Source organism: Gadus chalcogrammus, chromosome 5 (assembly GCF_026213295.1).
Source record: "Gadus chalcogrammus isolate NIFS_2021 chromosome 5, NIFS_Gcha_1.0, whole genome shotgun sequence".
NCBI classification, from domain to species: domain Eukaryota; kingdom Metazoa; phylum Chordata; class Actinopteri; order Gadiformes; family Gadidae; genus Gadus; species Gadus chalcogrammus.
In genome coordinates this window covers 11038254-11053253 of record NC_079416.1, presented here as the reverse complement: position 1 = coordinate 11053253, position 15000 = coordinate 11038254, and the positions used below count along the sequence as shown (strand labels likewise).

The window sequence follows — 15000 nt, the reverse complement described above, 5'->3', positions numbered from 1 at the left end:
TAAAACGCAGGCGTCAGAGGCGCGCGTTACGGATGTCAGAGCAGCAGGCGTTCTTGGAAAGGCGCCCGCATGTGCTGTAAACGATGAGATCTGCTCATTTCAGGGATGGCTTGACAGAAATATCTGAGGTGTGTGTCTGTGTCTGTGTGACAGACGTGCGTGTGTGCATGTAGAACGCACACACACGCACATGCACACACACCCTTTAGATCTCTCTTGTTTGTGTGGTTGTGTTCTTTGTGTGTGTATGTGTGAGTGAGAGATATCATATCTGGGTTGTGGCCATGATGTCTATGTGGAGGTTTCCTGTTTTGCAGAACGCTCTGACATCAAAAGTTGTTTATTTAACTGGAGCAACTATGAAGATGAATTGACTTGAAAAGCAAAAGGCTCGCTTGTCCTGTCTCATTGTTCTCTGTCCGCCTGTCACACACACACACACACACACACACACACACACACACACACACACACACACACACACACTGTGTTTCTACATTAAGTTATGACACCTGGACGAGTGAGTTTATGAGAAGGAACTGTCCTCCAGTGATCTTCTCTATGTAACAGGTGTGCTCTGTGGCGTGTCGGACGTCTCCCCCCCACAGAGGCAGGACAGAGGGGGGGGGGGTGAACACATAGCAGTGCCGGGGCTGACCCCCCGACGGCCCTCGCCAAGCCTGAGGCCCCGCTTTTCACTTTCAGGCCGGTCATATCGAAAGTTCTAGATACGAGAAAGGGGAAATGGACGGGCGCAGGAAACGAGTCAGGCAGCGAGGATCGGTGCGGGGCTGTTGTTGATCCTCCGACTGAGGGGAAAGGAAACCGACCCAATAAAGAGATGAAGCCAGTTCTGAGTAACGGCAGACACGCGGCCGTGTGGCGGATGTGGCCTATTCCACTTCTTGTGTCATGTGACCCCGTCTGTGGTCGCAGATGAGGAAGTGTGTGCGTCGTGTTTGTCTAGAGAGCAGGACGGGGGGGGGGGGGGGGGGGGGGTGGCAAAGACGTGGTCCGTGTAGGAAGGAAAGGTTTCCTCAGTTGGAGGTTCATGCGGTGGCTTTTCTGTGTGTGGGAGGGGGGTGGGGGAAGTGGGATGTTTTGAAGACTAGCATTTCCTCTTTCCTCTAAAATACCTAGTAATTCATTAAACAAAAAGAATGACCTTTCTAAGGCGAAGGGGGGGGCCGGGTTCTGCGTGCGATGGCGCCCAGAATGTAAGCGCTGTGAGCCAGAGTGTCGGGAGGGGTTTAGAGGTGGACTGTGGGTGTCACATTCCCCCCCTGATGAGCCTGTTGTTGATCTCATGAACTCCCCCCCGTCTCCACTCCGCCCCCCCCCGTGTCTGCCTGGACGGTTCATTCGCGCAAAGTCACACACACTTTGATGTACCGCTGATGCGACATATTGCAAAGGAGACGGAGACGGAGGCCGTTGGCTTTGACGCCGACGGTGACGAGGAAATCGGCCGGCGTCCTATTGACACGGTGTCATTGACCATAACACACACGCCACGGAGCCCGACCCCTGCCATGAGAGGAGTGTGGAGTCGGCTGCACGCTAGTGCAAGGTTGCGTCATCCGCGGCCGCCGAGTCTGCCTGACAGAAGCCAATGCAAATACGCAAACAAAACAAACGGGCCTGGGAAACTAAGACTCATCACCCAGAGCATTATCCCACAGCGTCTGACCAGAGTGGGTCGGTGCCTGCCAGAGTTTTGGTTTTAAGTGATGATAAATGATGAGAACTGACGGTGAAGAAACAATCAAAAACCACAATGCAATATACCGCACTGTAGGCTAGAAATAGTTTGTCTTTGGGCAACCGACACGATATGTAAACTGGCTTTCCTTGGCTCTTGGCGAGGCTTAAGCAAACACGCCATCCACACAGCGCCGGCCATAATGAGGAAGATTTGAATGAGCTCTTCCTCGCACATTGTCATGGCGCCGGCAGGATTCACGCACGCACGCACACGCACATGCTCACGCACGCACGCAAACACACACGCCATTGCTGGCGCCGCCAAATTGTGCACATAGTGTCCTCTGTGAGGAAGGGCTGGCATGGGCCTTGGCTGGATAATATGGGTCAGCCAGAACCACTGACCACTGACTGGGGCCCCAGCTGGGGGCCCAGCATACAGGGACAAAACGCTCGAGGGTGGGGGGGAAGGGGGGCAAAGAGACACTGGGGCTGCGGCGCGGAGTGAGGTGTGGGCGACGCCCAGGAAGCGACATTTGGAGCAGGTTGTCGTGGTTGCTGTTGTGGTCGGTTGCGATGCCTACCGGGACTGCTGCTCTGACGGCTACTAAAATAAGTCCTGTGTGAATCACGAGGGAATGTTTTTAGCAACCCCACTATGCTCGCCGTTCAGGGCGGGGTTCGGCTCAGCGTCCGGGACGGGGTTTTCTTCGATAAGGGGCCAGGTGACGTTGTTTATAAAGAAGCACCAGCTCGCGTCTTCCATGAAGCCTTTCTTCCCTTATTTACAATACTGCAGTCCATTATGGTTTAACGTTTACCAGACCCCGTATTTGTTGAATATACGCCTGGTGTGAAAAAGAATGGAATGGCATTTTAATACACCGCCTTAAGGAGCACATATTTTTATTAACTCGCCACAGTTACGTTTGTCTGGAGACCTATTTTAGGTTTGGCAACTTATGAACAAGGCCTCGAGTTTCAAACAAAACCATTTACTCCCTGAAATCATTTCATCTCGGCCATGCGCAGTGGAACAGATCCATCGAGGATTCCTCGTGTGTGTGTGTGTGTGTATGTGTGTGCGTGTGCGTGTGTGTGTGTGTGTGTGCGTGTGTGTGTGTGTGTGTGTGTGTGCGTGTTTAATTAGGGACGAGGCATATGCGTGTAGCCACCGCAGAACGGCTGACAAAGACGAGGTAATTTTCGAAAATGAGCCGCGTTTGGTGTGCGAAAACACATACCCTGCAGAACAGAGGGGATGAAAAAACCCCAACCCTGGGCATGATGAAAAATGTAACAACATATTGGACATCTGCTACAGATTGAAGTCTAAAATATGCTGCGCTGCGGGGCAGATGTTTGCTCTGGGCCGGGTGTTTCTTTTTTTCTCGTTCTGCCACCTTGCCAGTTGCAGTAAATCAGGTGGCAATTTTTTTTTCTTTTTTTTTCATTTCTTCATCTTTTCTTTTTTTTTTTTACACCATAGTGTTTGTTTTCTGCGTAATAGCTCCGTTCTGTCCTGGCGGGGGTTTTACAGAAAGCACTTAATAGTCTGTATCACGTTTCTATCTGGTCGCAGGCACATCTGCATTTAAATGAATGGGTTTTCCCCTCCATATAGTAATCAAGAAGGGGATGAATGAGTTCAGTCGGTACCTTCTGTACCGCACGTTGTTGATCTTAAAGGCAGAAGAATATACAAAGAAATCTCCAGTTTTGATAGGAAGCGGGCAAGGATTGTCTAGCTCTGTCTGGACTGATCTGGGGCCAGTTATACTCAAGGGCCTGCTAATGTCTGCACTTTTGCAAGAAGAGCAGACTTTATCGACTGATCCTGTAACACACACACACACACACACACACACACACACACACACACACACACACACACACACACACACACACACACACACACACACACACACACACACACACACACACACACCCTGCCTGCCTGCCTGCTCTCTCAATTGGACACACAAACACTTCTGTGTTGGAGGAAATGGGGCAATTAAAGACAGCTTGCTTTGGCGCTGCATGGGGTTAATACACTGCTCCATAATTAAAAATAAATTACACTTTTTCCTGTATAAATATTCAAATTTCTCTCCAGTATGTTAGGCTGCCTTGTTATGGTGCGTAATCTTTTTTTTCTACTTTTCTTTCATTTTTGCCTAACATCTGGCGCATCATTTCCTGAACCGTCGCCGAAGTAAATTGCATTTTGTGTGCATGTGAGGGATTCAGAGTTTCTCGTGTGTTAAAGTGGATGGGATTGACATGCACGGATGAACTTTATAGACTCTGTCTGAAATGCTATTTTAAGAGGAGAGGAAAAAAAGTTACTGTTTCTGATCCCTTAGCCTCACACGCAGACACACACACACGCACGCACACAGAGATATGCTCAGAATTGACAACTTTTACAGAACAAAAAATATCTTTGGTTGCCCATTAGAGCCACGCAATGTTTTGAATTCCTGTTCTCCGTGTTTCCTTCCTCATTATCCACAGACCACTGTTCTGCCGTTTAAAGGACAAATGGGACAAAACTGATGATTTCGAACACCTTGACATAAAAAAGAGTGTAATGGGGAGGGGGGGGGGACTTCTGGTCAGAGGGGGCCGTCAGGGTGGGGCTGAAGGTTCCTGACTCCCCAGTAAACCCATTTGTCCTGCCACTGACCTCCAGTCAGAAAGGCAGGCCGACAAGGTGGTCCTCTTGTGAAGCACTGCATGGTAGCATAGCATAGCAATGAGAGCGCAGAACAACCAGTCCCCCATCTCACCCAATCGGATGAGAATATCGAACGCTATAGCTCACTGTGTTTAGGTTCTATATACAATGCAAGCGTTGACATTTAGTATGCTTTACATTTACACAGTTTTGTGCATCATGTGTGTGTGTGACCCCCCCTTCAAGCAATCTCTAAACTATTTCCCCCCTTTCTCTAACTCTCTCTCTCATGTCTCACGCAGGAGAGTACATTAAGACCTGGAGGCCGAGGTATTTTCTCCTCAAGAGCGACGGTACATTCATCGGCTACAAAGAGCGACCGCAGGATGTGGACCAGCTGGAGACCCCCTTAAATAACTTCTCTGTCGCACGTGAGTGTCTGTTCCTGTACAATTTGCACACTTTTCTGCCCCCCCCCCCCCCCTTTCTTACTGCTGGCAACTGTGTTTTGTCTCCGGAGTTGATGTGTTTACATACTTGGTGAGAGTCTCTATGTAACTTCATATCCACATGTTGTGCATTAGACAACGCAGTGGCTGCGTCCGAGTCCACAGAGTACACAATGCAACAGGGATAAAAGAAAAGATTAGGGGAAATGGGACAAAAGTGAAGTGATGAGACTGAACCAGTTCAATATTAACCCCCCGGGGTGTGAGGGTCCCGCTCGCAGGGAGAAGGGTTCTGTGTGGTATAACACGCCAAACAGTTTGCCATCACTGCACTGCCATTCTTATAAAGTCATAACTCTCCCTCTCTTTCCCCCTCTTTCTCTCTCTTTCTCCCTTCTTCTTCAATCTTGGTATCTCACCCTAACGCGCTGTTTATTATGAATAGAAAAATAAGACAACAAGAGGGAGGAAAAAAAGTGGAAGAATGACTGTGGAGGCGAGCCCGCCGCAGCGCCCCATCACAGATAGGCGCGGGGACAAGCTGTGCCAGTGACTGAACACGGCAATTAGACAACATACTGTTTGTTTAACCGAATGCCTCCTCCCTGACACTCTTGAGTTATTGTGGCTATTAGCCGGCTGATTTCAATTATTTATCTCAGCTCCGTTCTTCTGAAGCCCGCTCTCGCCTCCGCCCCTCCCCTCCCCTCCCCCTCCCTCCGTCGACGGTTGCTCCTGTTTAGACTTCCAGCGCCGCGACCTCGCCGCGAGAGTACAAACCGTTTGCGTGGCTGCTGATAGGGGGTAGGGGGGGGGGGGGGGTGGCGGCGTGCTACAGCTGGATCCCACAGACGCCGTGACGGAGCGCCATGTTGGAGCACAGTGGTGGGTCCACGCGCCTATGCTCCATCCATCAGGCGGAGGCCATTTTGTGTCGCCGTTCTGACAATTGTGCTGACAGGTTTTCTGTCGCCGAGGCAGATGTTGACGCGCCGGGCGGAGAAAGGGGGCTCAGCCGCGACGCGGCGGTGTGACTGATCGTTGGGTCCTGTAATCGTCTTCTTGTCTGGTTTTTTCGTCGCCCAAAACGGTTGGACATTTTTCGCGGGCGGGGAGATGTCTTCGTTCGCTGCATCATCGTGATGCCATTTGCTTGGACAGATTATGATTGGCGTGGAAATCGCGGGTCTTCTTTGTTAATAGTTTACAAAGGAAATGAGCAAAGTTTTTGGAGAAACATTTTGAATGTATTCAGACATCCACAGTTTGGGCTAATGTTTGGCTATTTAAATATCATGATCCCAATATATTAGAATTAGGGTCATTAAAGTTAATAAAATACTTAGTATTTTTGTCTCAACATTAAAATACAACGATATACAGTATATTGCAGCTTTTACTTGATCTATCCAATGTCATCAAAACATAAGTACCACGGTGTCATTCACACATGTCTTCATGGTGAGGCGTACAACGTACATGTACGGATCTCTTTGTTCCTTCGTCCCAGGCTCCCATTTCCCGTCTAGCAATCAAATGATCACTTCTCCTCCCTTTATTTTCCAGTGCACTGAGCACAAGGCCCTGGATGCTTCAGTACGGCCGGCTTTAGGGCCTAGCCGCGGCCCCCTCTCTAGCGCTGTGCTGCGGTATAAAGTCATTTCTTCGCCGTAGAGCAGCTCATTGGCCTCGCTACAGTGGTCGGACGCAGGCGGCATCCACGGGGAGGGGGGCTAAGGTATCTCCTGGTTCACCCCGGGCTTCGGTGCGCTCACCGTTGTTCATTTGCCAGTTGACTAGTCGTCATGGTAGCATGGTAGCGTTAACTTAGCCGCAAGAACCCTTCTCTTGAGTCGGACACCAGGGAAACTGCTCGTATATCCTGTCCGGCCATTTTGTTTACCGTAGCGTTTAGGAACCATCGTTTTTATTGGGACGCAGGAAAAGGCAATATATAGGGGTCATAGACTTCAGCAAGTACTGCTATGCTAGTAGAGAGAGTGGAGCACTGCCAATATCAGGCTGTCATCCCGTGCATAAAAACTGCCCCCTGCAACAGCAAACTGGAAAAAATGAAAATCAAGGCTGTTTTTGTTTTTGTCCTTCCATTTCTAACTAATGAGAACAAATGTGAATCATTGCTCACCGCCAGTTCCACTTTCTTCGTTCCATCTGTATTCCCTGTGAGTCTGACAGATTGGTATGTGTCCCTCAACGCAACATCTGCAGGAGTGTGATGGCGTGAGTTGGGAGTGAGGGTTGAATTATTGGAGAACTGTCTCTTCTCTTCTTTGAATCTCTTCTTTGATGAGGGGTGCGTGTAACAACACTTTCTCAAATCCACCCTTTAAACTCTGCCCGCGGGCGAAGGGGTTAAGTTTCACTCTCTAACCTCGGCATCCGAAGACGCAAAGAGTTTCCTGAACATGTTTTTAATCTTCACGTCACCAATAGAGCAGAATAGAGCAAGGACTGACAAAAAACAAAAATGCTACTGCACACATGTCATACGGCATTTGTGTGTGTGTATGTATATATATTTGTGTATGTATGTATATATTGCTATAATAGGCATTGCAAATATAAAGAGCATTGACTATTGTACTCAAAGCACTCTTTGAAAAACATCATGCCACTCTATTCCTTGAAGAAATCGGGTTGGAGAAAAGGGAAAGCCAGAGACTCGGGGATCATTGCTTTGTTCATCCTTTTTAAAGTACACCTGTTCCATCCCAGAGTGGCTGGCCCCGGCTCCGGCTCTGTCTGTTAGGGCCGGCGATCAAGATAAATGGTTGTAACGGTGGCTCTGTCTCTTCCCCCTTCTTCAACCATCCACCACGCCGCCGCCCCCCCCCCCCTGTCCGCCGCCTCGCCCTCCTTCCTCCAAACGGTGGTCAGAGTGCCAGCTGATGAAGACAGAGAGACCCAAGCCCAACACATTCATCATCCGCTGCCTGCAGTGGACCACTGTCATCGAGCGCACCTTCCACGTGGAGACCCCCGAGGAGCGGTAAGCCAGCCCGCCCACCCCTCTCCCTCTCCCTGTCCCCGCTCCTCCTCCTCCTCCTCCTCCTCCCTGTGGTTGGAACAACCAGCGGAGAGAGCGAGAGAGGCACACACACACAGACACACGCACGGGTACGTCAGACTCAGCACTCATTGGCTTCAAGTAGACCTTCATCCAAACAACGAGTGTGTGTGTGTGTGTGTGTGTGTGTGTGTGTGTGTGTGTGTGTGTGTGTGTGTGTGTGTGTGTGTGTGTGTGTGTGTGTGTGTGTGTGTGTGTGTGTGTGTGTGTGTGTGTGTGTGTGCGCGCGCGCGCACGCCGACCCAGGAGGTCAGTGAGAGATTGGCTGAAGTCACACTTGAAATTGTTTCCTGACGATAAGGAGCCAATTACAGGGTCGGAATGCATCATGAATGCATCATGGGGGCCTGATGCTATCGCCGCACTGCTTGTTCCGCCCGCAGGGAGGAGTGGACCAAAGCCATCCAGACGGTGGCCGTGGGCCTGCAGAAACAAGAGGAGGAGATGATGGACTCCTCCCCCGACCCCATGGACATGGAGGCCTACCTGACCAAACCCAGACAGAAAGTGGTACTGCACTTTATCCCCCTTTTACCATGTCCGTCCGGTGGGGTGCTCTTCCCCCCGTGACGCCCCTTCTTCTGCCGCGTCGGTTCGCTCTACGAGTTCCACAGGTCCCTCCTGGATCCGTTGGCCGTCCGTTCTTCTCTTTATCGAGTGAGGGGGGGCGTTTTTGTCGTCTCTCTATACTTTGCTAAACCCTAAAACTCTCACTTGTTTGCCTCTAACCTAGACCCCGCTGCCCTTTGACCTTTTCCTTCCGCCCCCCCCCCCCCCCCCCGCCCCACTCAGCCCCTACCCACCTCCCACTCAGCCTCCCCAACCCCCACCCCCCATACCCAGCTGTTCCACACAACATCAGCCGCGAGCAGCTTAGCACGGGATAGCATTCCCGTCGGCATGTCTCACCGCCGCGTGCTCCCCCTCCCCCCTCCCCCCTCGGGCATGACACGGAGGTCCGAGGCCGCGGGATTGGGTGTCCCTCACGCAAACGTTTTCGTCACGGCGGGGATCAAAGGTTAACAAAGACCTGGCTTCCTCCCTCGTATAAATACATGCCTGAGGCCTTGCCGTTTTGGAACACGTGGGGATTGAGCTGTTGCTGAAATAGCACCTGCTGTATTCTCCTGGGGTGGTTGTTGTCCCTTTGGGGGATAGGTGGTATATCTTGGCTCGAGCTTGAGTCTTCCGTTGGTAACCGGACACTGTGTGTGTGTGTGTGTGTGTGTGTGTGTGTGTGTGTGTGTGTGTGTGTGTGTGTGTGTGTGTGTGTGTGTGTGTGTGTGTGTGTGTGTGTGTGTGTGTGTGTGTGTGTGTGTGTGTGTGTTCTCCTCGGCAGACGATGCACGACTTTGAATACCTCAAACTCCTGGGAAAAGGTACCTTCGGCAAAGTCATCCTGGTGAAGGAGAAGGCCACGGGACGCTACTACGCCATGAAGATCCTGAAGAAGGAGGTGATCGTGGCCAAGGTGGGTGGCCGGGGCCCCGGGGCCTGTTGATACGAAAGGCTTTTCTCCGTCATTGTGGGGAAACCCGCTCAAAAATGCTCATTTTTCTTCTCCCCGTGTTTTTCATCCAGGATGAAGTTGCTCACACACTAACGGAGAACCGAGTGCTCCAGAATTCCAAGCATCCGTTCTTGACGGTGAGGACCCCCCCGGCCCCCCCCCCCCCCCCCCCCCCCCCCCCTACCCCAGCCCCTCTTCCATATAAACCTAAAGCAAACCCTCCCTCACCATCACAATCGTCCATCGCAGCGCCTCCACTCACCCGCCCCTCAGACCCATTGAGTCAGGACAGGAGGCGAGGCGGGGGGGGGGGGGGGGGGGGTTAACCAAAACGTTCTGAAGAGCCCTGTGCTAAAAGGAGTCTAGTAGGTCGCAGGGCCTCCTCTACATGACAGAGGTGCTCCCATTCACCAGCCCCCGCCCTCCATCAGTCTGAGGCTGGAGCGCTGGGTGTGTTGTTGGGCTACCGAGTGGAACGCAGAGTCCACAAAATAACATCATGTGATGCTCGACCGGGATACAACCGAACACTGTGCCTCAGTTTGGCCGCGCATCCTGTGCCTGTGATCAACAGGCCGTTGAGGAGAGTGTCTCTTAAGGACACCGTGGGCCAAACTGCTCTGGAAGGATGTTGAAATCCCATTGAGGATGAAAAGAAATGTAAATCAATAGTGCATTCATATTCACTATAGTTAATATATTATTCATGTTTATATACATATATGGTGTGCGTTGAAAATGTCACAGTGCAGCGGTGAGTCTCTTCAGTGTCTCCTCTCCCCTCTCCCTGCAGGGCCTGAAGTACTCGTTCCAGACCCATGACCGGCTGTGCTTTGTGATGGAGTATGCCAACGGCGGCGAGGTAAACCATTCTGATCGCCCCGATCAATACGTACCCTAGGCCGCGCCCGGCCTCCCGATCGATCGTGCGGGCTGGAGCGGACGCTTTCTCAACCGCGTCTCTCCCCCCTGTCCTTTCCCCTTCCTTCCTCTCCCATCCATCCCTCCCCCCCCCCGGCCTCCCCCTGCCTCCCCCTCCAGCTGTTCTTCCACCTATCCAGGGACCGTGTGTTCTCAGAGGAGCGGGCACGGTTCTACGGCGCCGAGATAGTGTCCGCCCTGGACTACCTGCACGCCGAGAGGAACGTGGTCTATCGGGACCTGAAGGTTTGTGTGTGTGTGTGTGTGTGTGTGTGTGTGTGTGTGTGTGTGTGTGTGTGCGCGTGCACGTGCACGTGCGTGCTTCATCGTCTCTTCCCTGCCTCTTACAGCGGTGTGCACTCACCCGGACCATTCCTCTAGTCCCCTCTCTATCGCTCGCTATTTCGCTTTTTTTTTTTTTCCGCTGTGTCTACGTCTTTGTCCTTTGCGCCCTCACCGTTGCTCTCCCTCTCTCCTCGTCTATAACTCAGTCTCTTGTTCGATCGGTCTGTGTGTTGCTCTCTCGGCGCTCTGCGTTCTCCTCCTCCCACCGACTCTCCCTTCATCTCTCTGATGGCAGGATATAAATAGGGCTTGCCTCCGTCCAGAGCAGTAGCAATGGCAGCAGCCAGAGGCGTATTGATCAGACAACCCTCTTTCCTCCAGAGCCCAGACCTCCCTGCAGCTGCAGCCACAGCCACTGTCCGACAGCCGACTGCAGATAAACAAATGACAGCCACCAGCTCCTACAGGCACACAGACACACACACACACAGACACACACACACACACAGACACACACACACACACACACACACACACACACACACACACACACACACAGCCTGTCCGGCTGCTTACCCAAGCACACACGGATGGATAATAAGAGCATGCGAGTCTTCCTCGGTGCCCTCATGCCGTACGGGTTTCCAGTGCTGTGTCAGCGTCACTCGGCGCCCGCGACCATGTCAGTGGTGAGGGTTGTTGACGAGAGGCGACGGGAGCGGAGACGTCCCTCGGATGACCTCATAGACCTCGGATGGGTGACGACGAGGCAGGGGGGGGGGGGGGGGGGGAGGGAGGGATGGGGAAGACTAGGGGGGAGAGTGTTGTTTAATTTGCTGGCGGTCTGTAGCCTTCACCCAGGTTTTCAATCGGCTGATGAAACCATAGCAGCCAGGTCAGCACAGACACCCACACCGCCACCGCCACCGCCTCCCCTCCCCATCCCTCTCCTTCACTACCCCCCCTTCCCCCCTCCCCCCAGTGGGTTTACGAGGCAGCCTCGCGGGCCGCCGGGGGTTCTTCTGAAAGTGCCAGGGTAGCAGGATTCAGAGGATGTGCTGACTCTGGCCCCACTGCCGCCGCTAGCCCTGGGTGAGCTACAGCTGCCAGGTGACTTTTACACCGAGGGAGGGAGGGGGAGGGGGGGAGAGAGAGAGAGAGAGGGGGGAGCAGGGAGGGAGGGAGGGAGGGAGGGAGGGGGGGGGAGGGAGTGCGAGGTGGAACGAGGGCACGATGACATTAAGAAAGCCCCGGCCGATGCCAAGTTATGACGTTGTCATGTTCAACGCATTACCTTAAGACGGCCAACTTTCTATCAACGTACATTAGGTTTTGCTCACAGCGGGGCATGCTAATTCTCCCTCCCGATGTCTGGACTGTCTCCTGCAGGCTGAAGGTTGCTCTAATTTAGTAAATCTTTTACCAAATAAGAGTGTTGAGGAGCACCTGGCGTGGCTCTTTGTGAGGCTGCATGCTGATGCTAATTGGTATTGCATTGCATTATCAGCTACTGAAGGATGGCCGCCATGTCAGGCAGGAGTCGAGGGAAGCTGGTCCCTTTCAGTGGTTTCAACCTCGCTGTTTACCTGGCTACAGATCGCCAGACGGATCATTAATATCGAATAGTCCTGTCCATCTCGTCAAGCAAAACCTATGTGGCATCAAACCAATGGTGTGCAGGTTTCGTGGATAGCTTTACAGATCTGGGCAGCTGAAACCACGCATGGCGGCCAGCCTCCACTTCCTGCTCTCTCCCTTCCTCTCTGTGGTCAAGAGCAATCAAATTAATAATTAAATGTCTCGCGTAACTGAACACCTGCTCTTAACTGCTCTTAAACTCCTGCTTGATGGGATCAGTCCTTTATCATTCCTCTCTATGTTTTAAACATTGCATTACGCACAACACTTTACTCATTTAATATTTTTTTAGGGTGGGGTTCTGTAGGCACTAGGCAACTTTTGACTCTCTGACCCAGCAGTCCTACTATGTTATAGAAGAACTTCTGGGAGGAGACGGCTGGACGAGTCTGGGCTAGAAACCCCAAACGGCCTTGTTTCCTCTTTCACTACAAAGATATTCTACTGAGGTGGATGAATCTTTCAATAAGTGTATTCCTACTACGGCCAGTCTAGATGGTGTTCATCTGAAATGTTCACAGACATTTCTTTGCACTTCACTACTGCTGGTAAACTCTGTGTTTGCGGCGGATAGCAAATGATGCCCCTACAGATCAACACCTCCAGCAACCTCATTGGTCGAAACAAATAAGAAATAATCTTTTTTTGTTAACGCCCTGTTCACCCATATTTGACCTCGCCATATTTGTGAGATTAGGCTACCTGCTTCAATCCCCCCTTTCAGGATAAAGTCTGCATATGTCTTCTCATGCGCTTGCCATCATCGGCATGGACTCTGCTGTCATCCTCCTCCAAAGCACATTAAAAACAAGCTGGGTGTCGTATTGAATCCTCAAACATCTGTGTTAAAGCTGCAGCCAGAGAAAACTTAAGCTAACAAACACCCCTCGCCCCCTCCTCCTCCCATGTGCACCTCACGCCCTGCGTATGTGCGTTACCACGGCAACCCGTTTCTATTTTCACTTTTTTCTGTTTTCACTCTTTTCTGTTAATCCGTTTTCCAATTAGTAAATTTCTCCTGCTTGTTACGTTAAAAAAATGTTTTTTGCTTCCTGTGTCCTCAGCTGGAAAATCTCATGCTGGACAAAGACGGACACATCAAGATCACAGACTTCGGTCTGTGTAAGGAAGGCATCATCGATGGCGCCACCATGAAGACCTTCTGCGGAACACCCGAGTACCTGGCCCCCGAGGTATCAGAACCACTCCGACACATCAGACCTCATTCAGCTTTCAGTTCAATACAGGCCATTTTAATAGGAATGTCCTTTTGGGGACATTCACCGATAGTTTTATACACAGTGAGTGAATAAGTTTCGTAGCAGGGGTGGCCCCAATGGGAATTGAACTCTTAACTCTGTGTTGATGCCTTTGTCGTCATTAATGGAGGCACCATTCTGAATCATTTAATTTCGTGGCGTTTGCTTGACCGCATTACTTTCAATGCAAAGGAAAAGAAACACGGTCAAGGCAGCCGTTGCAGTATCCTCAGCCAATTGTTATCGGGCAGAACGGTAACTAAACCAATATTTAGCAGCACTATCCTACAAAAAGTCAAAAGATGGCGTTTGATTAGACAATAGGGGAGTCCGGGGCAGCTGTTCCCAAAGGCCTGTCCAATCTGTGCCTGAGGTCTGTGAGCAAACAGCCCGTTGTGGCGGGGCGGCCGCCTCCATAGGGGGGGGGGGGGGGGGGGGGCACTCGCCATCGCGTGCAGGTATGACCGGTGTCAGAAGTGTGGGGGGGGGGGGGGGTGTAGGGTCTTATGTCATCTGATACGGCATTGTGAGCACAGGCGGTGTGTGTGTGTGTGTGTGTGTGTGTGTGTGTGTGTGTGTGTGTGTGTGTGTGTGTGTGTGTGTGTGTGTGTGTGTGTGTGTGTGTGTGTGTGTGTGTGTGTGTGTGTGTGTGTGTGCACAGACAGAGGCCGCCCTGTTGCCGCAGGAGTGCTTCAGGAAGGAGACGAGGTGGCCGTGTTGACACAGTTGCCCGATAGTTGTTTTTAGCCTCCATCCAGAATTTCCTGGGTGTGCGTGCCTGTATGCGTGTATACGTGTGTGTGTGGGGCCGGCGGGCGGGCGGGCGGGGGGAGGGGGAGGGGATGGGTTCGGACATGGTGGCCGCAGTGCCTCGGTCCTGAGGGAAACGTGAGCTGTAGCCATCGGTGTTGGGGGGGGTCTACAGCTGAGGGGGGCACCTTGTCTACAGCTGTTGCGTGACACCAGGGAGTCCAGAGACGCACAGTCCCCCCCCCCCCCCCCCCCCCTCCCCACTCAGGCCGGGCGTGACCTCCCCAGGGCCGGAGGGCTGGTCTTCATCGTGGGCCTAGCTGCTCCTAGCCCTCCTCCTCCTCCTCCTCGCCCGCTCCACCTCCCCATCTCCCTTTTCCTCCATTATTGTTTTGAGACGGACCTCAATGGCCGGCCTTGTTTCCCCCCCCCCCCCCCCCCCCCCCCCTTTCCCCCGCTCCACCTGAACGCGGCGTATCGATGGCGTGGCCGTATCGTTGTGTGTAAACAGCGAGTTTGGGTTCCTCTGACTCGGACCCCGCGCAGGAGACCTCCAGCGGTTGGGTCTTTTAAGCTACGTGCCGGGCCGGGCGTTGGCTCCGCCTCTCGCTGGATTCGAAATTTTTGGATCTGTATAAAAAAATCTTGCCCAAACATTTCCTAAACCATTGAATCAACGTGAACCTGGCACTCCGCACTCGTCCTCCTCTACCCCC

At 52.2% G+C, this 15000-nt stretch overlaps 1 protein-coding gene across 1 annotated transcript in view; it reads left to right on the top strand.

The window, feature by feature from the left end:
• The window catches only part of akt1 (v-akt murine thymoma viral oncogene homolog 1), a 35829-nt gene that overhangs the window by 12853 nt on the left and 7976 nt on the right, over positions 1-15000 (top strand). The window contains exons 3-10 of the mRNA XM_056590499.1: positions 4687-4815; positions 7732-7843; positions 8305-8431; positions 9261-9392; positions 9503-9568; positions 10225-10293; positions 10473-10598; positions 13340-13468. Of these exons, the coding sequence (XP_056446474.1) occupies positions 4687-4815; positions 7732-7843; positions 8305-8431; positions 9261-9392; positions 9503-9568; positions 10225-10293; positions 10473-10598; positions 13340-13468 (890 nt within the window). The remainder of the gene's footprint in view (positions 1-4686; positions 4816-7731; positions 7844-8304; positions 8432-9260; positions 9393-9502; positions 9569-10224; positions 10294-10472; positions 10599-13339; positions 13469-15000) is intronic.